The sequence below is a fragment of the Molothrus ater genome, unplaced genomic scaffold (assembly GCF_012460135.2).
Source record: "Molothrus ater isolate BHLD 08-10-18 breed brown headed cowbird unplaced genomic scaffold, BPBGC_Mater_1.1 matUn_MA100, whole genome shotgun sequence".
NCBI lineage: Eukaryota > Metazoa > Chordata > Aves > Passeriformes > Icteridae > Molothrus > Molothrus ater.
In genome coordinates, this window is record NW_023416561.1 from 237,500 (window position 1) to 260,355 (window position 22,856).

Genomic DNA, 22,856 nt, shown 5'->3' on the forward strand with positions numbered 1-22,856 from the left:
GCCGGAAGCAGGAAGTGGCGGCGCCGCCGGGATCCCAAAAATCCCCGAATTGGGCCCAAAACCGCCCGAGCTCGGCCCCGAAGCGGCCCCGAACCGCGCCCGGGCCCCCGGAGCCGCCGATGAGCGGCGGGCGCTGGCGGCGGCCCGCAGAGATGGTGCAGCCGGGGCCCGAGGCGGAGCCGGCGCTGGCGGAGGCGCTGCAGCGGCTGCGGGCGGAGAACCGCGAGCTGAGGAGTGAGAACGGGGAACTGGGGGGACTGGGAGGGACTGGGGGGGACTGGGATCAAACTGGGGGGGGACTGGGAATGAACTGGGGGGGACTGGGAGGGACTGGGAGGGACTGGGGGGGACTGGGAATGAACTGGGGGGGACTGCGGGGGACTGGGAATGAACTGGGGGGGACTGGGAGGGGATTGAATCCAAACTGGGAGGGACTGGGGGGGACTGGGAATGAACTGGGAGGGACTGGGGGGGACTGGGATCAAACTGGGAGGGACTGGGTGGGACTGGGATAAACTGGGAGGGACTGGGAATGAACTGGGAGGGACTGGGAGCGACTGGGGGGGACTGGGAGGGGATTGAAACCAAACTGGGGGGGACTGGGAATGAACTGGGGGGGACTGGGAGCGACTGGGAGGGACTGGGATCAAACTGGGGGGGACTGGGAGGGACTGGGAATGAACTGGGGGGGACTGGGATCAAACTGGGAGGGACTGGGAAGGGGACTGGGAGGGAACTGGGAATAGCCTGAAACCAGACTGGGAGTACTGGGAGGAACTGGGGGGGACTGGGACAGACGGGGGGGATACTGGGAGGGACTGGGGGGGAACTGGGAGGGATTGGGAGCACTGGGAGAGGATTGGGGGTAACTGGGAGGGGATTGAAACCAAACTGGGGGGACTGGGAATGAACTGGGGGGGACTGGGAGGGGATTTGGAACAGCCTGAAACCAAACTGGGAGCACTGGGAGGGACTGGGAGGGGACTGGGGACACTGGGAATGAACTGGGGGGAGCTGGGGGGCACTGCAGGTGTCCCCAAGGGTGTCCTCTGTCCCCATTGATGTCCCCGATGTCCCCCACGATGTCTCCAAGGTGCTCAATGTCCTCTCCTGTCCCTCATCTTCCCGACATCCTCGGTGTCCCCAATGTCACCCCAGTGTCCCCACGGTGTCCCCACAGTGTCCCCAATGTTTTCAGTGTCACAATGGCCCCCCCAGTGTCCTGAGCCCCAACGTCCCCAATCCCTGCTGATGTCCCCAATATCTAAACGGCCCAGTGTCCCCAACCTGCCCAATGTCCCCAATGTCCCCGCTGTCCCTGATGTCCTCAGTGTCCCTCCCAATGTCCCCACTGTCCCCGCTGTCCCTGATGTCCTCAGTGTCCCTCCCAATGTCCCCACTGTCCCCGCTGTCCCTGATGTCCTCAGTGTCCCTCCCAATGTCCCCACTGTCCCCGCTGTCCCTGATGTCCTCAGTGTCCCTCCCAATGTCCCCATTGTCCCTGCTGCTGTCCCTGCTGCTGTCCACAGGAACTCTGTGTCACTGCTGTCCCCAATGTCCCCAGGTGCCATGTGTCACCACATGCAGTCACTGCTGTCCCCAATGTCCCTAATGTCCCCTCTGATGTCCCCAATGCTGTCCCCGATGGTGTCCCCATTGTCCCCAGGTGCCCTGTGTCACTGCACGCAGTCCCTGCTGATGTCCCCAATGTCCCCAATGCTGTCCCCATTGTCCCTTTGCTGTCCCCAGGTGCCCTGTGTCACTGCACGCAGTCCCCAGGGTCCCCAATGCTGTCCCCAATGACCCCAATCGTGTCCCCAGGTGCCCTGTGTCACTGCACGTAGTCGCTGCTGGTGTCCCCAATGGTGTCCCCATTGTCCCCAGTGTCCCCAATGGTGTCCCCAATGTCCCCAGGTGCCCTGTGTCACTGCACGCAGTCCCTGCTGATGTCCCCATTGTCCCCAGTGTCCCCAATGCTGTCCCTTTGCTGTCCCCAGGTGCCCTGTGTCACTGCACGCAGTCCCTGCTGATGTCCCCAATGGTGTCCCCATTGTCCCCAATGGTGTCCCCATTGTCCCCATTGTCCCCAGGTGCCCTGTGTCACTGCACGCAGTCCCTGCTGATGTCCCCATTGTCCCCAGTGTCCCCAGTGGTGTCCCCATTGTCCCCAGGTGCCCTGTGTCACTGCACGCAGTCCCTGATGCTGTCCCCAATGTCCCCAATGGTGTCCCCATTGTCCCCATTGTCCCCAGGTGCCCTGTGTCACTGCACGCAGTCCCTGCTGATGTCCCCAGTGCTGTCCCCAATGTCCCCAATGGTGTCCCCATTGTCCCCAGGTGCCCTGTGCCACTGCACGCAGTCCCTGCTGATGTCCCCAGTGATGTCCCCAATGGTGTCCCCATTGTCCCCATTGTCCCCAGGTGCCCTGTGTCACTGCACGCAGTCCCTGATGCTGTCCCCAATGGTGTCCCCAATGGTGTCCCCATTGTCCCCAGGTGCCCTGTGTCACTGCACGCAGTCCCTGCTGATGTCCCCATTGTCCCCAATGCTGTCCCCAATGGTGTCCCCATTGTCCCCAGTGTCCCCAATGGTGTCCCCATTGTCCCCATTGTCCCCAGGTGCCCTGTGTCACTGCACGCAGTCCCTGATGCTGTCCCCAATGCTGTCCCCATTGTCCCCAGTGTCCCCATTGTCCCTTTGCTGTCCCCAGGTGCCCTGTGTCACTGCACGCAGTCCCCAATGCTGTCCCCAATGGTGTCCCCATTGTCCCTTTGCTGTCCCCAGGTGCCCTGTGTCACTGCACGCAGTCCCTGCTGATGTCCGCAGTGATGTCCCCAATGTCCCCAATGGTGTCCCTTTGGTGTCCCCAGGTGCCCTGTGTCACTGCACGCAGTCCCTGATGGTGTCCCCAATGGTGTCCCCATTGTCCCCAGTGTCCCCAATGGTGTCCCTTTGGTGTCCCCAGGTGCCCTGTGTCACTGCACGCAGTCCCTGCTGATGTCCCCAGTGATGTCCCCAGTGTCCCCAATGGTGTCCCCATTGTCCCTTTGCTGTCCCCAGGTGCCCTGTGTCACTGCACGCAGTCCCTGATGCTGTCCCCAATGCTGTCCCCAGTGTCCCCAATGGTGTCCCCATTGTCCCCAGGTGCCCTGTGTCACTGCACGCAGTCCCTGATGCTGTCCCCAATGCTGTCCCCAATGGTGTCCCCATTGTCCCCATTGTCCCCAGGTGCCCTGTGTCACTGCACGCAGTCCCTGCTGATGTCCCCAGTGATGTCCCCAGTGTCCCCAATGCTGTCCCTTTGCTGTCCCCAGGTGCCCTGTGTCACTGCACACAGTCCCCAATGGTGTCCCCAATGGTGTCCCCAATGGTGTCCCCAATGTCCCCATTGTCCCCAGGTGCCCTGTGTCACTGCACACAGTCCCCAATGGTGTCCCCAATGCTGTCCCCAATGCTGTCCCCAATGGTGTCCCCATTGTCCCCAGGTGCCCTGTGTCACTGCACGCAGTCCCTGATGCTGTCCCCAATGGTGTCCCCATTGTCCCCATTGTCCCCAATGGTGTCCCTTTGCTGTCCCCAGGTGCCCTGTGTCACTGCACGCAGTCCCTGCGCCTCCGCCTGGACGAGCTGCGCCGGCTGCAGCTGCAGCGCCGGGGGGAGCGGGAGCTGCTGCGGGGCCGCTGGGGCCAGGCCCGGGAGCTGGTGCTGCACCTGCGGGGACAGCGCGGGGACAGCGCCGGGGACAGCGCCGGGGACAGCGCTGACAGCAGCAGGGACGCCCCCGAGGACGTCGGGGACACCTCCGGGGACACCAGGGACAGCCTTGGGGACATCAGGGACACCCGCGAGGACACCAAGAGCAGCCTTGGGGACACCAAGAGCAGCCCCGGGGACACCAAGGACACCCCATGGGACATCAGGGATACCGAGACCACCCCTGGGGACAGCAAGGACAGCCCTGGGGACAGCAAGGACAGCCCCGGGGACAGCAAGGACAGCCCTGAGGACATCAGGGACACCCTCAGGGACACCCTCAGGGACACTGGGGACAGCTGCAGGAGCACCCCTGACACCAGCACCAAGGTGGGTGTGACCCCCCCTGGCTATGTCCCCGCTCTGTGTCCCCTCTGTCCCCCCAGTGTCCCCCTCATGTCCCCCCACCCCTGCCACTGCACCCAGTTGTCCCCAGTGTGTCCCCCAATGTCCTCCCCACTCCTCCCAGTGTCCCCTCCCTGGCCCCAATGTCCCCCTGATGTCCCCGATGTCCCCACAGCCCCCCCCTCAGTGTCCCCTCCCTTGGACGATGTCCCCAATGTCCCCCTGATGTCCCCCTGATGTCCCCACAGCCCCCTCTCTCGGTGTCCCCTCCCTTGGACAACGTCCCCAATGTCCCCACTGTCCCCCTGGGGTGTCCCCAATGTCCCCCTGATGTCCCCGATGTCCCCACAGCCCCCCCCTCAGTGTCCCCTCCCTTGGACGATGTCCCCAATGTCCCCACTGTCCCCCTGATGTCCCCACAGCCCCCTCTCTCAGTGTCCCCTCCCTTGGACAATGTCCCCAATCTCCCCAATGTCCCCCTGGGGTGTCCCCAATGTCCCCCTGATGTCCCCAATGTCCCCACAGCCCCCTCTCTCGGTGTCCCCTCCCTTGGACGATGTCCCCAATGTCCCCACTGTCCCCCTGGGATGTCCCCAATGTCCCCAATGTCCCCACTGTCCCCACAGCCCCCCCTGTCGGTGTCCCCTCCCTTGGACGATGTCCCCAATGTCCCCACTGTCCCCCTGGGATGTCCCCAATGTCCCCAATGTCCCCACTGTCCCCACAGCCCCCTCTCTCGGTGTCCCCTCCCTTGGACGATGTCCCCAGTGTCCCCCTGATGTCCCCACTGTCCCCACAGCCCTCTCTCTCGGTGTCCCCTCCCTTGGACGATGTCCCCAATGTCCCCAATGTCCCCACTGTCCCCACAGCCCCCCCTGTCGGTGTCCCCTCCCTTGGACGATGTCCCCGCTGTCCTGGAGCCCCCCCCGGCCCCCCCCGGGGCCCCCCCGGAGCCCAGGTGAGCCCCTCCCCCGTGTCCCCCCTGTCCCCCCTGGGGACCCCCCGATGTCCCCAAGCCCTCCTGACCCCCCCCCTCGTGTCCCCCCAGCTCCGAGGAGCAGCTGAGGCAGCGCCTGGCAGAGGCTGAGGCTGAGTGAGTTGGGGACACCTGGGGGACACTGGGGGACACTGGGGACCGTGGGGGGACAGTGGGGACAATGGGGATACTGGGGACAGTGGGGACATTGGGGGAACAGTGGGGACAATGGGGATACTGGGGACAGTGGGGGGACAGTGGGGATACTGGGGACATTGGGGGGATTGGGGGATTGCAAACATTGGGGACATTGGGGGAACAGTGGGGACACTTGGGACAATGGGGACATTGGGGACACTGGAGGGAATGGGGACATTGGGGATGTTGGGGACATTGGGGATGTTGGGGACATTGGGGAATTGGGGACATTGGAGGGAATGGGGACATTGGAGGGAATGGGGACATTGGGGACAGTGGGGGGACATTGGGGACGTTGGGGACAGTGGAGACATTGGAGGGACTGGGGACATTGGGGACACTGGGGACACTGGGGACACCTGGGGACTTTGGGGGGATTGGGGACACCTGGAGACATTGGGGACACTTGGGGGGACATCGGGAACACTGGGGAGACACTGGGGACATTGGGGACACCTGAGGACATTGGGGATGTTTGGGACAATGGGGTGAGTGGGGACACTGGGGGGACTGGGGACACCTGGGGACAGTCTGGGAGCACTTGGGGACAGTGTGCGGGCATCTGGGGACACTTGGGGATGGTCTGGGGACACTGGGGGTGGCATTGGGCACCGTTTGGTCACACCAATGACCCTTGGTGACATCGGTGACACTGGTGCCACTGTCCCAGGCTGGTGGCCCTGCGGGTGGCGTTGGGCAGGGTCTGGTGGCATTGGTGACACCGGTGTCACTGTCCCAGGCTGGTGGCCCTGCGGGTGGCGTTGGGTAGGGTCTGGTGGCATTGGTGACACCGGTGTCACTGTCCCAGGCTGGTGGCCCTGCGCTCCCGCGTGGCCGTGGCCGAGCTCCAGGCTCAGGACGTTTCCCGCGCGGCCGAGCTGCAGCTGCAGGGACTGCGCCGACAGCTGGAGGTACCGGGGACACTGGGGACACTGGGGACATGGGGACAGCTGGAGGTACCGGGGACACTGGGGACACTGGGGACAGCTGGGGACACTGGGGACATGGGGACACTGGGGACACATGGGGACATGGGGACAGCTGGGGACATGGGGACACTGGGGACACTGGGGACACTGGGGACATGGGGACACACGGGGACACTGGGGACATGGGGACATGGGGACATGGGGACAGCTGGAGGTACCGGGGACACTGGGGACACGTGGGGACATGGGGACACATGGGGACACTGGGGACATGGGGACACTGGGGACACTGGGGACAGCTGGAGGTACTGGGGACACTGGGGACATGGGGACACATGGGGACACTGGGGACATGGGGACACTGGGGACAGCTGGAGGTACCGGGGACATGGGGACATGGGGACATGGGGACAGCTGGAGGTACCGGGGACATGGGGACGGCTGGGGATGATGGGGACACCTGGGGATAGTGGACACTAGGCACACATGGGGACAGCCCTGGGGACAGCCCTGGGGACAGCCCTGGGGACAAGCTGGAGGTAGCAGGGGACAGGGGACACATGGGGACAGCTGGGGATACGTGGGGACACCAGGGACATCCCTGTGGACATGAGAGCACCTGGGGACAGCCCCGGGCACATGGGGACAAGTGGGGACACTGGGGACAGCTGGGGACACCCAACACACCTGGGGATAGCTGGGGACACATGGGGGTGACAGTGTCCCTGTCCCTGTCCCCAGCAGGACACAGGGGGTGTCCCTGTCCCTGTCCCTGTCCCCATCCCTGTCCCCAGGTGACACAAGGGGTGACCCTGTCCCTGTCCCCAGCAGGACACAGGGGGTGACAGTGTCCCTGTCCCTGTCCCTGTCCCCAGGTGACACAAGGGGTGACCCTGTCCCTGTCCCTGTCCCCAGCAGGACAAGGCCCAGGTCCAGGCCCAGGTGACGTCGCTGCTGGGGGAGCTCCGGGAGAGCCAAAATCGCCTGGAGAGGAGCCGGGCAGAGAGAGAGCACCTGGAGCGCAGGTGGGGACACCTGGGGGGACACGGGGACACCTGGGGACACCTGGGGACACCTGGGGACACCTGGGGGGACATGGGGATCAGGGCCACCACAGAACTGGGCAGAGAGAGAGCACCTGGAGCGCAGGTGGGGACACCTGGGGACACCTGGGGACACCTGGGGGGACACCTGGGGACACCGGGGGACATGGGGGGACATGGGGGGACATGGGGATCAGGGACACCGCTGCAGAGCCGGGCACAGAGAGAGCACCTGGGGCACAGGTGGGGACACCTGGGGACACCTGGGGGGACATGGGGACACCTGGGGATCAGGGACACCACTGCAGAGCCGGGCACAGAGAGAGCACCTGGGGCACAGGTGGGGACACCTGGGGACACCTGGGGGGACATGGGGACACCTGGGGATCAGGGACACCACTGCAGAGCCGGGCACAGAGAGAGCACCTGGGGCACAGGTGGGGACACCTGGGGACACCTGGGGGGACATGGGGACACCTGGGGATCAGGGACACCACTGCAGAGCCGGGCACAGAGAGAGCACCTGGGGCACAGGTGGGGGGACACAGGGACACCTGGGGGGACACAGGGACACCTGGGGGGACATGGGGGGGACACCTGGGGGATTATGGAGGGACATGGGAACACCTGGGGGGACACGGGGACACCCAGAGAGACACCTGGGACACCTGGGACATGGGGGGACATGGGGATCAGGGCCACCACAGAGCTGGGCAGAGAGAGAGCACCTGGAGCACAGGTGGGGACACCTGGGGACACCTGGGGACATGGGGGGGGGGACACCTGGGGACACCTGGAGCACAGGTGGGGACACCTGGGGACACACCTGGGGACACCTGGGGTCAGGGACTGTCCCCGAGGGGAGGAGTCAGCACAGCAGAGCCGCGGAGCGGGAGCACCTGGGGCACAGGTGGGGGTGACACCTGCGCAGGTGACATCGGTGACACTGGGGTGTGACAGGGCTCAGGGAACGCTGAGCGGTGCCACCAGCTCAGGGAGGTGACACTGGGTGACAGTGGGTGACAATGGGTGACACTCGGTGACACTGGGTGGCACAGGGTGACAATGGGTGACACTGGGTGACAATGGGTGACACAGGGTGACAGTGGGTGACAATGGGTGACAGTGGGTGACAATGGGTGACACTGGGTGACACTGGGTGACAGTGGGTGACAGTGGGTGTCCCTGCGGTGTCCAGGGCCCGCGGTGACGCCGAGCGGTGCCACCAGCTCAGGGAGGTGACACTGGGTGACACAGGGTGACAGTGGGTGACAGTGGGTGGCACTGGGTGACACTGGGTGACAATGGGTGACACTGGGTGACACTGGGTGTCCCTTTGGTGTCCCAGGGCCCGCGGTGACGCCGAGCGGTGCCAGCAGCTGGAGGAGGTGGCCCAGGGTGACACTGGGTGACAATGGGTGGCACTGGGTGACACTGGGTGACACTGGGTGACACCGGGTGTCCCTTTGGTGTCCCAGGGCCCGCGGTGACGCCGAGCGGTGCCAGCAGCTGGAGGAGGTGGCCCAGGGCCACCAGGTGCAGCTGGACCAGCTCCGGCTCCAGGTGACCAACCTGGAAACCGCCCTGAGGGTGGAGCGGCGCGGGGCCACCGAGGAGAAGTGAGTGACAACAACGGGGACACTGGGGACACTGGGGACAATGGGGACACCGGGGGGGAGTGAGTGACATTGGGGACAATGGGGACATTGGGACAATGGGGACAGTGGGGGGAGTGAGTGACAACACTGGGGACATGGGCGGGGGTGGCACCTGGGGACACCCATGGGTGTCCCCAGTGTCCCCAGTGTCCCCTCAGTGTCCCCAGTGTCCCCGTGGGAGTTGGTGGCACTCGAGGCCACCCATCCCCATGAGGGGACACGAGGAGGCACTCGCAATGTCCCCAGTGTCCCCAAGGCAGAAGCCGCCTGTCCCTGACGATGTCCCCAATGTCCCCAGTGTCCCCAGTCAATGTCCCCTCAATGTCCCCAGTGTCCCCAATCAATGTCCCCCATTGATGTCCCCACTGTCCCAGGAGGAAGCTGGTGCAGCTGCAGGCTGCCTGTCCCCATTGTCTCTGATGTCCCCAATGTCTCCACTGTCCCCAGTCGATGTCCCCTCAATGTCCCCACTGTCCCCAGTCAATGTCCCCTCAGTGTCCCCACTGTCCCCACTGTCCCCGATGTCCCCACTGTCCCCGGTGTCCCCAATGTCCCCAATGTCCCCGATGTCCCCTCAGTGTCCCCTCAATGTCCCCACTGTCCCCATTGTCCCCAATGTCCCCTCAGTGTCCCCACTGTCCCCTCAATGTCCCCAATGTCCCCAGTGTCCCCAATGTCCCCGATGTCCCCGATGTCCCCTCAGTGTCCCCACTGTCCCCTCAGTGTCCCCACTGTCCCCATTGTCCCCACTGTCCCCACTGTCCCCTCAGTGTCCCCACTGTCCCCACTGTCCCCACTGTCCCCAATGTCCCCACTGTCCCCACTGTCCCCAATGTCCCCGATGTCCCCGATGTCCCCTCAGTGTCCCCACTGTCCCCGCTGTCCCCGGTGTCCCTCCAGGCGGAAGCTGGTGCAGCTGCAGGCCGCCTACCATCACCTGTTCCAGGAGTACGACGCCCACATCAAGAGCAGCCTGGAGGGGGACAAACAGAGCCAGGTGAGCACAGGGGACACCCGGGGACAGGTGGGGACACCTGGGGACACCTGGGGACACCTGGGGACACCTGGGGGACACCTGGGGACAGGGAGGGTCACGTCCCCTCCCTTGGGGACCTCGGGGCAGCCCCTTGTCCCCTTGTCCCCATCCCCTCCTGGGGACACCTGGAAGGTCCCTGCGGCCCCTTGGGTGGTCCAGGTGCCCTCAGGTGACAGTGCCAGCACCCCGTGTCACAGGTGACCCCCAGGTGACACAGGTGACCCTCAGATGGCACAGGTGACCCTCAGATGGCACAGGTGACCCCCAGGTGTCACTGTAGTGCCCCAGGTGGCACAGGAGCGTGCAGGTGGGGGTCAGGGGGTGACAGGGGTGACGCCCAGGTGAGCCCCAGGTGTCATTGTCACCTCCAGGTGACCCAGGAGCAGCTGGGGGTGCAGTGGGGGGGGGTCGTCCCAGGTGTCCCCGGTGTCCCAGGTGCTGTCCCAGGTGTCCCAGGTGTCCCAGGTGTCCCAGGTGTCCCCGGTGCTCTCTCAGGTGTCCCAGGTGTCCCAGGTGTCCTGGGTGTCACAGGTGTCTCAGGTGCTCTCTCAGGTGTCCCAGGTGCTGTCCCCGGTGCTGTCCCCGGTGTCCCAGGTGCTGTCCCAGGTGTCCCCGGTGTCCCCGGTGGTGTCCCGGGTGTCACAGGTGTCCCAGGTGTCCCCGGTGTCACCGGTGTCCCAGGTGGTGTCCCAGGTGTCCTGGGTGTCACAGGTGTCTCAGGTGCTGTCCCAGGTGCTGTCCCAGGTGTCCCAGGTGGTGTCCTGGGTGTCATAGGTGTCCCAGGTGCTGTCCCAGGTGCTGTCCCCGGTGTCCCCAGTGTCCCCGGTGCTGTCCCAGGTGTCCCAGGTGTCCCAGGTGTCCCCGGTGCTGTCCCAGGTGCTGTCCCAGGTGCTGTCCCAGGTGTCCCCGGTGCTGTCCCCGGTGTCACCGGTGTCCCCGGTGCTGTCCCCGGTGTCACCGGTGTCCCCGTGCGTGCAGGTGGCGCAGGAGCAGCTCCGTGAGGCCGAGGCCGCTCTGGCTCTCAAGCAGGAGCTCATCGACCGCCTCAAGGCCGAGGCCGAGAGCCAGCGGGGGCTGCTGGAGACCATCCCGGTGCTGCAGGCCCAGGTGGGGCCCAGGTGGGGCTGGGGGGCCCTGGGGACCCTGGGGGGCTCCTGGGGGGCTCCTGGGACCCTCCCGGTGCTGCAGGCCCAGGTGGGGCTGGGGGAGCTCAGGTGGGGCTGGGGAGGGTCCTGGGGGGCTCAGGTGGGGCCCAGGTGGGGCTGGGGGGCTCCTGGGGACCCTGGGGGGCTCCTGGGACCCTTCCAGTGCTCCAGGCTCAGGTGGGCTCAGGTGGGGCTGGGGGGGATCCTGGGGGGCTCAGGTGGGGCTGGGGGGATCCTGGGGGGGGTCCCGAGCCCTCAGAGCCCCCCCAGAGCCAGGGCAGCGTCCCCAGGTGGGGCTGGGGGGGATCAGGGGGGATCAGGGGGGATTTGGGGGTTCCCAGAGGGGCTTGAGGGGTCCTGGGGGAGCTCAGGTGGGTCCTGGGGAGGGCCTGACCCCCCCAAACCCCCCTGACCCCCCCAAACCCCCCTGAACCCCCCAAATCTCCCCTGACCCCCCCAAACCCCCCTGAACCCCCCAAATCTCCCCTGACCCCCCCCAAACCCCCCTGAACCCCCCAAATCTCCCCTGACCCCCCCAAACCCCCCCCTGACCCCCCCAAATCCCCCCTGACCCCCCCAGAGCCCCCCTGAGGAGGTCTGGGGGGGGCCCTGTGGGATTTGGGGGATCCTGGGGGGGTCCTGACCCCACCCCCGAGCCCCCCTAAAATCCAGGCTGAGGTCACCGAGGCGGGGACGGGGGGGGGGGGTCTGGGGAGATTTTGGGGTTCCCCAGTTGGGATTTGGGTGGATTTTGAGTGGATTTGGGGGTCCCTGGTGGAGTTTGAGGGGTCCCTGGTTGGATTTGGGGGGGCCCTGGTTGGGATTTGGGGTTCTCTGGTTGATTTTGGGGTTCCCTGGCTGGATTTGGTTGGATTTTGGGTGGATTTTGGGGTTTTCTGGTTGGGTTTGGGGTGGATTTGGCTGGATTTGGGGTTCCCCAGTTGGATTTTGGGTAGATTTTGGGTGGATTTTGGGGTTCTCTGATTGGATTTTGGGGTTCCCTGGTTGGATTTGGGGTTCCCCAGTTGGGTTTGGGGTGGATTTTGGGTGGATTTGGAGGTCCCTGGTGGAGTTTGAGGGGTCCCTGGTTGGATTTGGGGTTCCCTGGTTGCATTTTGGGGTTCCCGGTTGCATTTTGGGGTTCCTGGTTGCATTTTGGGGTGGATTTTGGAGTTCCCTGTTTGGATTTTGGGGTTCCCTGGTTGGATTTTGGGGTTCCCGGTTGCATTTTGGGGTTCCCTGGTTGGGTTTGGGGTTCCCTGGTTGGATTTTGGGGTTCCCTGGTTGGATTTTGGGGTTCCTGGTTGCATTTTGGGGTTCCCTGGTTGGATTTTGGGGTGGATTTTGGGGTTCCCTGTTGCATTTTGGGGTTCCCTGGTTGGATTTTTGGGGTGGATTTTGGGGTTCCCGGTTGGATTTTGGGGTTCCCGGTTGCATTTTGGGGTTCCCTGGTTGGATTTTGGGGTTCCTGGTTGCATTTTGGGGTTCCCTGGTTGCATTTTGGGGTTCCTGGTTGGATTTTGGGGTGGATTTTGGGGTTCCCGGTTGGATTTTGGGGTTCCCGGTTGGATTTTGGGGTTCCCGCCCCCAGGCCGACATTTACCGGGCGGATTTCGAGGCGGAGCGCGCGGCGCGGGAGGAGCTGCACGGGCAGCGCGAGGCCCTGCAGGAGGAGCTGAACCAGCTCAGGCAGCGGCTGGGGGGGGACGGGGCCCGGTACGGCAGGGACAGCCCAAAAACAGCCAAAAACAGCCCAAAAACAGCCAAAAACAGCCAAAAAACAGCCAAAAACAGCCAAAAACCAGCCAAAAACAGCCCCAAAACCACCTGAAAACCAGCCAAAACCAGCCAAAACCAGCCAAAAACAGCCAAAAACAGCCCCAAAGCAGCCCCAAACCCGCCTAAAAACAGCCCAAAACAGCCAAAACCAGCCAAAAACAGCCAAAAACAGCCCAAAAAACAGCCCAAAACCAGCCAAAAACAGCCAAAACCAGCCAAAAACAGCCCAAAAACAGCCCAAAACCACCACAAAAACAGCCCAAAAACAGCCCAAAACCAGCCAAAAAACAGCCCCAAAACAGCCCCAAAACCAGCCAAAAACAGCCCAAAAAACAGCCCAAAACCAGCCAAAAACAGCCAAAACCAGCCAAAAACAGCCCAAAAACAGCCCAAAACCACCACAAAAACAGCCCAAAAACAGCCCAAAAACAGCCAAAAAACAGCCCCAAAACAGCCCCAAAACCAGCCAAAAACAGCCCAAAAACAGCCAAAAAACAGCCCCAAAACCAGCCAAAAACAGCCCAAAAACAGCCCAAAACCAGCCCAAAAACAGCCAAAAAACAGCCCAAAACCAGCCAAAAACAGCCCCAAAACAGCCCCAAAACCAGCCAAAAACAGCCAAAACCAGCCCAAAAACAGCCAAAAACCAGCCAAAAAACAGCCCCAAAACAGCCCCAAAAACAGCCAAAAACAGCCCCAAAACAGCCCCAAAAACAGCCCCAAAACCAGCCCAAAACCAGCCAAAAACAGCCAAAACCAGCCAAAAACAGCCAAAAACCAGCCAAAAAACAGCCCCAAAACAGCCCCAAAACAGCCCAAAACCAGCCCCAAAACCAGCCAAAAACAGCCAAAAAACAGCCCCAAAACCAGCCAAAAAACAGCCAAAAAACAGCCCCAAAAACAGCCAAAAAACAGCCCCAAAACCAGCCCAAAACCACCACAAAAACAGCCAAAACCAGCCCACAAACAGCCCCAAACCAGCCTAAAAACAGCCCAAAACCACCCCAAAACCGGCACAGAAACAGCTCAAAAAACAGCCCAAAATAGCCCAAAACCAGCCAAAAACAGCCCAAAATGCGCCAAAAAACAGCCCTCAAACAGCCCCAAACCCGCCTAAAAACAGCCCAAAACAGCCAAAAATCAGCCCAAAACCAGCCAAAACCAGCCAAAAAACAGCCCCAAAACAGCCCCAAAAACAGCCCCAAAAACAGCCCAAAACCACCACAAAAACAGCCAAAACCAGCCAAAAACTAGCCCCAAACCAGCCTAAAAACAGCCCAAAATGTGCCAAAAAACAGCCCCAAACCAGCCCCAAAACCACCCCAAAACAGCCAAAAACACCCAAAACCAGCCAAAAACAGCCAAAAAACACCCCAAAACCAGCCCACAACCAGCCCCAAACTACCCCAAAAGAGCCCAAAATCACCGTGGCACACCCTAAAATTACACTGGAACACCCCAAAACCACCCCCAAAATACCCACAAAACACCCCAAATCCTCCTCCAGATCCCCCCCAAATCCCCCCAAAATCCCCCCAAATCCCCCCAAATTCCTCCAAAATCCCCCCAAATTCCTCCAAAATCCCCCCAAATCGCCCCCCGACCCCCCAAATCCTCCCAACCCACCCAATGCCCTCCACACCCCAAATCCTCCTCCAGAAACCCCCCAAATCCCCCCCAAATCCCCTTCAAAATTCCCCTGAAACCCCCAACCCACCCAAAACCCCCAAATCCCTCCCAGACCCCACAAACCGCCCAAATCCGCTCAAAACCTCCCAAATCCCTCCAAAATCCCTCCAAAATCCCACCAAATCCCCCCCTAATTCCCCCAAATCCCCCCGAAACCCCTCAGCCCCCACCAAAACACCCCCAAAACCCTCCCAAATCCCTCGCAGACCCCCCAAATCCCCCAAAACCCTCCCAAATCCCTCGCAGACCCCCCAAATCCCCCAAAATCCCCTGAAAACCCCCAACCAAACCCCCCCAAAATCCTCTCAAAACCCCCCAAACCCCCTTAAATCCCTCCCCCCAAAACCCCCCCAAAACCCTCCCAAAATCCCCTCAAAAGCCACCCAAATCCCACCAAATCTCTCCCCCAACGCCCCCAAATTCCCCTAAACTCCCCAAATCCCCCCAAATCCCCCAAAATGCCCCAAATCCCCCCAAAATGCCCCCAATTCCCCTTGCAGGGCCCGTCTGGAGGAGATGCGGAACCGGCACTCGGAGCCGGCCCCGGCCCCGGGGGGGGGTGAGTACGGGGGGGGGGGCCCGGGACCCCCAAACCCCCCCTGGGGGGGCGGGGCAGGGTCTGACCGCGCCCCTCCCCCATCCCCAGCAGGTTTTGGGGGGCCCCTGCCCCCCCCCGAGGAGAGGCCCACGCTGTGCTGCCCCAAGTGCCAGTACAAGGCCCCGGACCTGGACACGCTGCAGATCCACGTCATGGACTGCATCATGTGAGGGGCCAAAACTGCCCCCCTGCGCCCCAAAAACAGCCCCAAAAAGAGCCCCAAAACTGCCCCCCGGAACCCCAAAACCAGCCCCAAAACAGCCCAAAACCAGCCCCATAAACAGCCCTCTGGAACCCCAAAAACAACCCCGGAGCACCCCCAAAATAGCCCCAAAACCAGCCCCCCGGAACCCCAAAACCAGCCCCAAAAACAGCCCCCTGGAACCCCAAAAACAACCACGGAGCACCCCCAAAATAGCCCCAAAACCAGCCCCCCGGAACCCCAAAACCAGCCCCAAAAAGAGCCCCAAAACAGCCCCCCGGAACCCCAAAACCAGCCCCAAAACAGCCCAAAACCAGCCCCATAAACAGCTCCCCTGTGCCCCAAAAACAACTCCGGAGCACCCCAAAAATAGACCCATAAACAGCCCCAAAACTGCCCCCCTGCGCCCCAAAAACAGCCCCAAAACAGCCCCAAAACAGCCCCAAAAACAGCCCCCTGGAACCCCAAAAACAACCCCGGAGCACCCCCAGAATAGCCCCAAGACCAGCCAAAAAACAACCCCAAAATCAACCACGGAGCACCCCCAAAATAGCCCCAAAAACAGCCCCCCGGAACCCCAAAACCAGCCCCACAAACACCCCAAAACCAGCCCCATAAACAGCTCCCCTGTGCCCCAAAAACAACCCCGGAGCACCCCAAAAATAGACCCATAAACAGCCCCAAAACTGCCCCCCTGCACCCCAAAAACAGCCCCACAAACACCCCAAAACCAGCCCCACAGCACCCCAAAAATGGCCCCGAGGGCACCCCAAAATCACCCTCGGGACATCTCAAAATCACCCCCAGGGATACCCAAAACCATCCCCAGGAGAGCCCCAAAAACATCCTGGGGGAACCCCAAAAACAGCCCCCCCTGCACCCCACAAACAGCCCCACAAACACCCCAAAACCAGCCCTGGGGACACCCTAAAAACAGCCCCACAGCACCCCAAAACCAGCCCCAGGGTACCCCAAAATCATCCCCGGGGCACCCCAAAACCAGCCCCAGGGTACCCCAAAACCAGCCCTGGGGGCACCCCAAAACCACCCCAGGAGTGCCCCAAAATCATCCCCTGGGGCACCCAAGGAATAGCCCAAGGGACCCCCAAAGACACCCCCAGAGTCACCCCAAAACCAGCCCCCCCCAGCACAACAGAAACATCCCCAGAGAGACCCCAAAATAACCTCCAGGGGCACCCCAAAATCACCCCCGGGAGCACCCCAAAAACACCCTCTGGTGAACCCCAAAACTCCCCCTTGGCACCCCAAAATTACCCCCAGGACACCTCAAAAACCCCCCCAGGGGGTGCCCCAAAAACCCCCCTGGAGGCACCCCCAAATCACCTCTGGTGCACCCCAAAATCACCCCCAGGGTGCCCCAAAACCCCCCTGGAGCCTCAATCCATGGGGGACCCCAAAACCCCCCAAAAAACCCCAAATGTTCCTCTGGGAATCTCCTCCCTGCATCCACAGCAGGGATTGGATCATTTTGGGGGGGGGGAGCACCCCAAAACCCCCCATGGGACCCCAAAACCCCCCATGGGACCCCAAAATCCCCCCCAGGACCCCCCCCCAAACCCCCCTGGAGCCTCAACCCGGGGTTTTGGGCGTTGGGACCCCAAAAACCCCAAAAGTTCCTCTGGGAATCCCCTCCCTGCATCCACAGAATGAACTGGATCAGGTGGGGGGGAGCACCCCAAAACCTCCCTGGGGAACCCCAAACCCCCCCCGGGGAACCCCAAAACCCCCCTGGGGAACCCCAAAATCCCCCTGGAGCCTCAATCCATGGGGGACCCCAAAACCCCCCAAAAAACCCCAAATGTTCCTCTGGGAATCTCCTCCCTGCATCCACAGCAGGGATTGGATCATTTTGGGGGGGGGAGCGCCCCAAAACCCCCCATGGGACCCCAAAATTCCCCCATGGGACCCCAAAATCCCCCCCAGGACCCCCCAAACTCCCCTGGAGCCTCAACCCGGGGTTTTGGGCGTTGGGACCCCAAAAACCCCAAATGTTCCTCTGGGAATCCCCTCCCTGGATCCACAGCAGGGATTGGATCATTTTGGGGGGAAGAGCGCCCCAAATCCCCCCATGGGACCCCAAAACCCCCCTGGGGAACCCCAAAATGCCCCCGGGGGTGCCCCAAAAGCCCCCCAAAAATCCCAAATGTTCCTCTGGGAATCTCCTCCCTGGATCCACAGCAGGGATTGGATCATTTTTGGGGGGGGGAGCACCCCAAAACCCCCCATGGGACCCCAAAACACCCCATGGGACCCCAAAACCCCCCATGGGACCCCCAAAACCCCCCCGGGATTTTGGGGCCGTCCCCCCTGAATAAAGAGCCCCGGATTTGTCTGAAATCTCATTTTATTGCCCCATTTCTGGGGGGTTTCCCCCCAGCACCCCCAAAATCCGGAGCCCCCCAACCCCCCCCTCACTGAGGGGGGGTCTCGGCCCCTCCCCACCCCCGGGGGGGTTTTGGGGGGGGGCGTCACGCGGGGGGGATTTGGGGGGGCTCGGGGGGGGCTTCGCCCGCTGCTCATCGGGCACAGCCGGGGGGGGGGGGGGATCCTGGAGGGACCCCAAAAATGGGGGGGGGGGGGAATTTGGGGGTCCCTCGAGCTGGGACAGGATTGGGGGGAGCCCCCCCAGGGGGATTTGGGGTTCACCTGCAGCGCTGGGGGGGCTGGGGGGGTTTGGGGTGCCCAGACCACAGTGGGGGGGCTTTGATGGGATTTTGGGGGCTTTGACCCAATTTTGGGGGGACTTTAATGGGATTTTTTGGGGGTTTGACCTGAATTTTGGGGGGACTTTAATGGGATTTTTGAGGGGTTTGACCCAATTTTGGGGGGACTTTAATGGGATTTTTTGGGGGGTTTGACCCAATTTTGGGGGGACTTTAATGGGATTTTTTTGGGGAGTTTGACCCAAATTGGGAGAACTTTAATGGGATTTTTGGGAGTTTGACCCAATCTGGGGAGACTTTAATGGGATTTTTGTGGGGGGGAGTTGACCTGAATTTGGGCCAATCTGGGGGGACTTTAATTGGATTTTTTTGGGGGTTTGACCCAAATTGGGAGACTTTAATGGGATTTTTGTGGGGTTTGACCCAATTTGGGAAGACTTTAATTGGATTTTTTTTTGGGGGGGGGGAGGTTTTGACCTGAATTTTGGGGCAGCTCTGCTGGGATTTTGGTGGGGAGCGCTTGATGAGATTTTTGGAGATTTTGGCCACAGCCGCCGAGCCCAGGGGACGTTTTGGGCTTTCTTTGGGGTCTCTCCCCTGGCAGGGGCTCTGTGGGGTGGCTCTGACCCAACTCCGGGCTCTTCTTTGGGATCCCTTCATTGGGAGCTGTCTCAGATTTGGGATTTCCCCCAATTTGGGGATTTTGGGGGCTCTGTGGGGTGGCTCTGACCCAACTCTGGGCTCTTCTTTGGGATCCCTTCATTGGGAGCTGTCTCAGATTTGGGATTTCCCCCAATTTGGGGATTTTGGGGGCTCTGTGGGGTGGCTCTGACCCAACTCTGGGCTCTTCTTTGGGATCCCTTCATTGGGAGCTGTCTCAGGCTCGGGGTCTCCCCCGATTTGGGGATTTTGGGGGCTCTGTGGGGTGGCTCTGACCCAACTCTGGGCCCTTCTTTGGGATCCCTTCATTGGGAGCTGTCCCAGGTTTGGGATTTCCCCCAATTTGGGGATTTTTGGGGTCTGGGGTGGCTCTGACCCAACTCTGGGCCCTTCTTTGGGATCCCTTCATTGGGAGCTGTCTCGGGCTCGGGGTCTCCCCCGATTTGGGGATTTTTGGGGTCCCCCCTAGCAGGGGGCGCGGGGGGGCTCCGGGGGGGGGCTGGCGGGGCTCTCGGGGTTCGGGGGGGCCCCTCGGGGGGGCACCTCGATCACCCGGGGTTTGTCGATGACCCGGGCGCCGCGGGGCCCCTTCTCCACCACGCCCACGATCCAGGCCTGGAGCCCCGGGCCCCGGCCCGGCGCCTTCAGCTCCGCGCAGAACCGGGCGGCCTGGGCACGGGGGAGAACCACCAGGAGCCCTCCTGGGAATGGATGGGAGAGTCACCCCAAAAACATCCTAAATACACCCCAAAAACATCCTAAATACACCCCAAAAACATCCCAAAAATATCCTAAATACACCCCAAAAACACTCCAAAAACATCCTAAATACACCCCAAAAATACCCTAAATACAGCCCAAAAACACCCCAAAAATATCCTAAAAATATCCCAAAAACACCCCAAAAATATCCCAAACACAGCCCAGAACCGGGCGGCCTGGGCGCGGGGCAGAACCACCAGGAGCCCTCCTGGGAATGGACGGGAGAGTCACCCCAAAAATATCCCAAAAACATCCTAAATACACCCCAAAAACACCCCAAAAATACCCCAAAAATATCCTAAATACAGCCCAAAAATACCCCAAAAATATCCTAAAAATATCCCAAACACAGCCCAGAACCGGGCGGCCTGGGCGCGGGGCAGAACCACCAGGAGCCCTCCTGGGAATGGATGGCAATGTCACCCAAAAAACATCCTAAATACACCCCAAAAATATCCTAAATACACCCCAAAGACACCCCAAAAATATCCTAAATACACCCCAAAAATATCCCAAAAATATCCTAAAAATATCCCAAACACAGCCCAAAAACATCCTAAAAACATCCCAAACACAGCCCAAAAATATCCCAGAACCGGGCGGCCTGGGCGCGGGGCAGAACCACCAGGAGCCCTCCTGGGAATGGATGGCAATGTCACCCCAAAAACATCCTAAATACACCCCAAAAATACCCCAAAAATACCCCAAAAATATCCTAAAAATATCCCAAACACAGCCCAGAACCGGGCGGCCTGGGCGCGGGGCAGAACCACCAGGAGCCCTCCTGGGAATGGATGGGAGAGTCACCCCAAAAACACCCCAAAAATATCCTAAATACACCCCAAAAATACCCCAAAAATATCCTAAATACACCCCAAAAATACCCCAAAAATATCCCAAACACAGCCCAAAAATACCCCAAAACCATCCCAGCACCCCAGTCCCAGTTTTGGTGTCCCCAATCCCATTTTTGGGGTTCCCAATCCCATTTTTGGTGCCCCAATCCCATTTTTGGGGTCCCCAGTCCCGTACCCGATGTCTCTGGGGCCATGCCCTGCAGCAGCGCCCCAATCCCATTCCCAGTGTCCCCATTCCCAGTGTTCCCAGTGCCATTCCCAGTGTCCCTGATCCCATTCCCAGTATCCCCTATCCCATTTTTGGGGTTCCCAATCCCATTTTTGGGGTCCCCAGTCCCATTTTTGGGGTTCCCAATCCCATTTTTGGGGTCCCCAATCCCATTTTTGGTGTCCCCAGTCCCGTTTTTGGGGTCCCCAATCCCATTTTTGGGGTCCCCAATGCCGTTTTTGGTGTCCCCAGTCCCGTTTTTGGGGTCCCCAGGGCCGTACCCAAGGTCTCCGGGTCTGTGCCCTGCAGCAGCGCCCCCAATCCCATTCCCAGTGTCCCCAGTCCCATTTTTGGGGTCCCCAGTCCCATTTTTGGGGTCCCCAGGGCCGTTTTTGGGGTTCCCAATCCCGTTTTTGGGGTTCCCAATCCCAGTGTCCCCGATCCCATTTTTGGGGTTCCCAGTCCCGTTTTTGGGGTCCCCAGGGCCGTACCCGAGGTCTCCGGGGCCGTGTCCTGCAGCAGCGCCCCCAATCCCATTCCCAATGTCCCCAATCCCATTTTTGGGGTCCCCAGTCCCATTTTTGGGGTCCCCAATCCCATTTTTGGGGTCCCCAGGGCCGTACCCGATGTCTCCGGGGCCGTGCCCTGCAGCAGCGCCCCAATCCCATTCCCAGTGTCCCCAATCCCATTCCCAGTGTCCCCAATCCCATTCCCAGTGTCCCTGATCCCATTCCCAGTGCTCCCAGTCCCGTTTTTGGGGTTCCCAATCCCATTTTTGGGGTCCCCAATCCCGTTTTTGGGGTCCCCAGTCCCGTTTTTGGGGTCCCCAATCCCATTTTTGGGGTTCCCAGTCCCGTTTTCGGGGTCCCCAGGCCGTACCCGAGGTCTCCGGGGCCGTGCCCTGCAGCAGTGCCCCAATCCCAATCCCAGTGTCCCCAATCCCATTTTTGGGGTTCCCAGTCCCATTTTTGGGGTCCCCAGTCCCGTTTTTGGGATTCCCAGTCCCGTTTTCGGGGTCCCCAGGGCCGTACCCGAGGTCTCCGGGGCCGTGCCCTGCAGCAGTGCCCCAATCCCATTCCCAGTGTCCCCAGTCCCGTTTTTGGGGTTCCCAATCCCATTTTTGGGGTTCCCAATCCCATTTTTGGGGTCCCCAATGCTGTTTTTGGGGTTCCCAATCCCGTTTTTGGGGTTCCCAATCCCAATCCCAGTGTCCCCAATCCCAGTGTCCCCAATCCCATTTTTGGGGTCCCCAATCCCATTTTTGGTGTCCCCAGTCCCGTTTTTGGGGTCCCCAGTCCCGTTTTTGGGGTCCCCAGTCCCGTTTTTGGGGTCCCCAATCCCATTTTTGGGGTTCCCAGTCCCGTTTTCGGGGTCCCCAGGCCGTACCCGAGGTCTCCGGGGCCGTGCCCTGCAGCAGCGCCCCCCGGCCCCCGGCGGCGCGGCTCACGGCCGCCATGCAGGCGATGATGGGCAGGTTGTGGATGACGAAGGCCACGTCCAGGCGCTGCTGCTCCGCCAGCGCCCGCGCGTGCCCCAGCACCCCGAAACCCGTCACGTCCGTGGCCGCGTGCGCCCCGAAGGCGCGCATCAGCCCCGCAGCTGGGGACAGGGACAGGGTTAGGGACAGGGACAGCATCAGGGACAGCATCAGCCCCGCAGCTGGGGACAGGGACAGGGACAGGGTTAGGGACAGGGACAGCATCAGGGACAGCATCAGCCCCGCAGCTGGGGACAGGGAGGGGACAGGGTTAGGGACAGGGTTAGGGACAGGGACAGGGACAGCATCAGGGACAGGGACAGGGACAGGGACAGCATCAGCCCCACAGCTGGGGACAGGGACAGGGAGGGGACAGGGTTAGGGACAGGGACAGGGTTAGGGACAGGGACAGCATCAGGGACAGGGACAGGGACAGGGACAGGGACAGGGACAGGGACAGCATCAGCCCCGCAGCTGGGGACAGAGACAGGGAGGGGACAGGGACAGGGTTAGGGACAGGGACAGGGAGAGCTCAGGGACAGGGACAGGGACAGGAGGGGTCAGCAGGGACAGGGACAGGGACAGCATCAACCCGGCAGCTGGGGACAGGGACAGGGACAGGGACAGCTCAGGGGACAGGGACAGGGACAGGGACAGCCCCCAGTGGTGTCCCCACGGGTGTCCCCAGTGTCCTCCAGGATGCCCCCAGTGTTCCCCAGGGTGTCCCCAGTGTGTCTCCAGGGTGTCCCCAGTGTCCCCCAGGGTGTCCCCCAGTGGTGTCCCCTGTGTCCCCCAGAGTTTCCCCAGAGTTTCCCCAGAGTGTCCCCCAGGGTGTCCCCAGTGTTCCCCAGGGTGTC

General features: G+C 61.6%; 2 protein-coding genes across 2 annotated transcripts in view; one reads left to right on the forward strand and one right to left on the reverse strand.

Moving 5' to 3' along the window:
- Nucleotides 1-17,709, forward strand: IKBKG (inhibitor of nuclear factor kappa B kinase regulatory subunit gamma). Its single transcript, XM_036405501.2, has 12 exons — nucleotides 1-234; nucleotides 3,581-4,083; nucleotides 4,968-5,056; nucleotides 5,147-5,191; nucleotides 6,081-6,183; nucleotides 7,117-7,226; nucleotides 8,723-8,863; nucleotides 9,803-9,899; nucleotides 10,917-11,045; nucleotides 12,675-12,799; nucleotides 15,052-15,110; nucleotides 15,198-17,709. The coding sequence occupies exons 1-12, from the start codon at nucleotides 120-122 to the stop codon at nucleotides 15,317-15,319; spliced, it is 1,638 nt and encodes a 545-aa protein (XP_036261394.1). The 5' UTR covers nucleotides 1-119; the 3' UTR covers nucleotides 15,320-17,709.
- Nucleotides 17,699-22,856, reverse strand: part of LOC118700930 (selenide, water dikinase 2-like) — an 11,131-nt gene continuing 5,973 nt past the window's right edge. The window contains exons 7-8 of the mRNA XM_036405503.1: nucleotides 21,909-22,121; nucleotides 17,699-19,396 (exon numbers count right to left, since the gene is read on the reverse strand). Of these exons, the coding sequence (XP_036261396.1) occupies nucleotides 19,161-19,396; nucleotides 21,909-22,121 (449 nt within the window). The 3' untranslated portion in view covers nucleotides 17,699-19,160. The remainder of the gene's footprint in view (nucleotides 19,397-21,908; nucleotides 22,122-22,856) is intronic.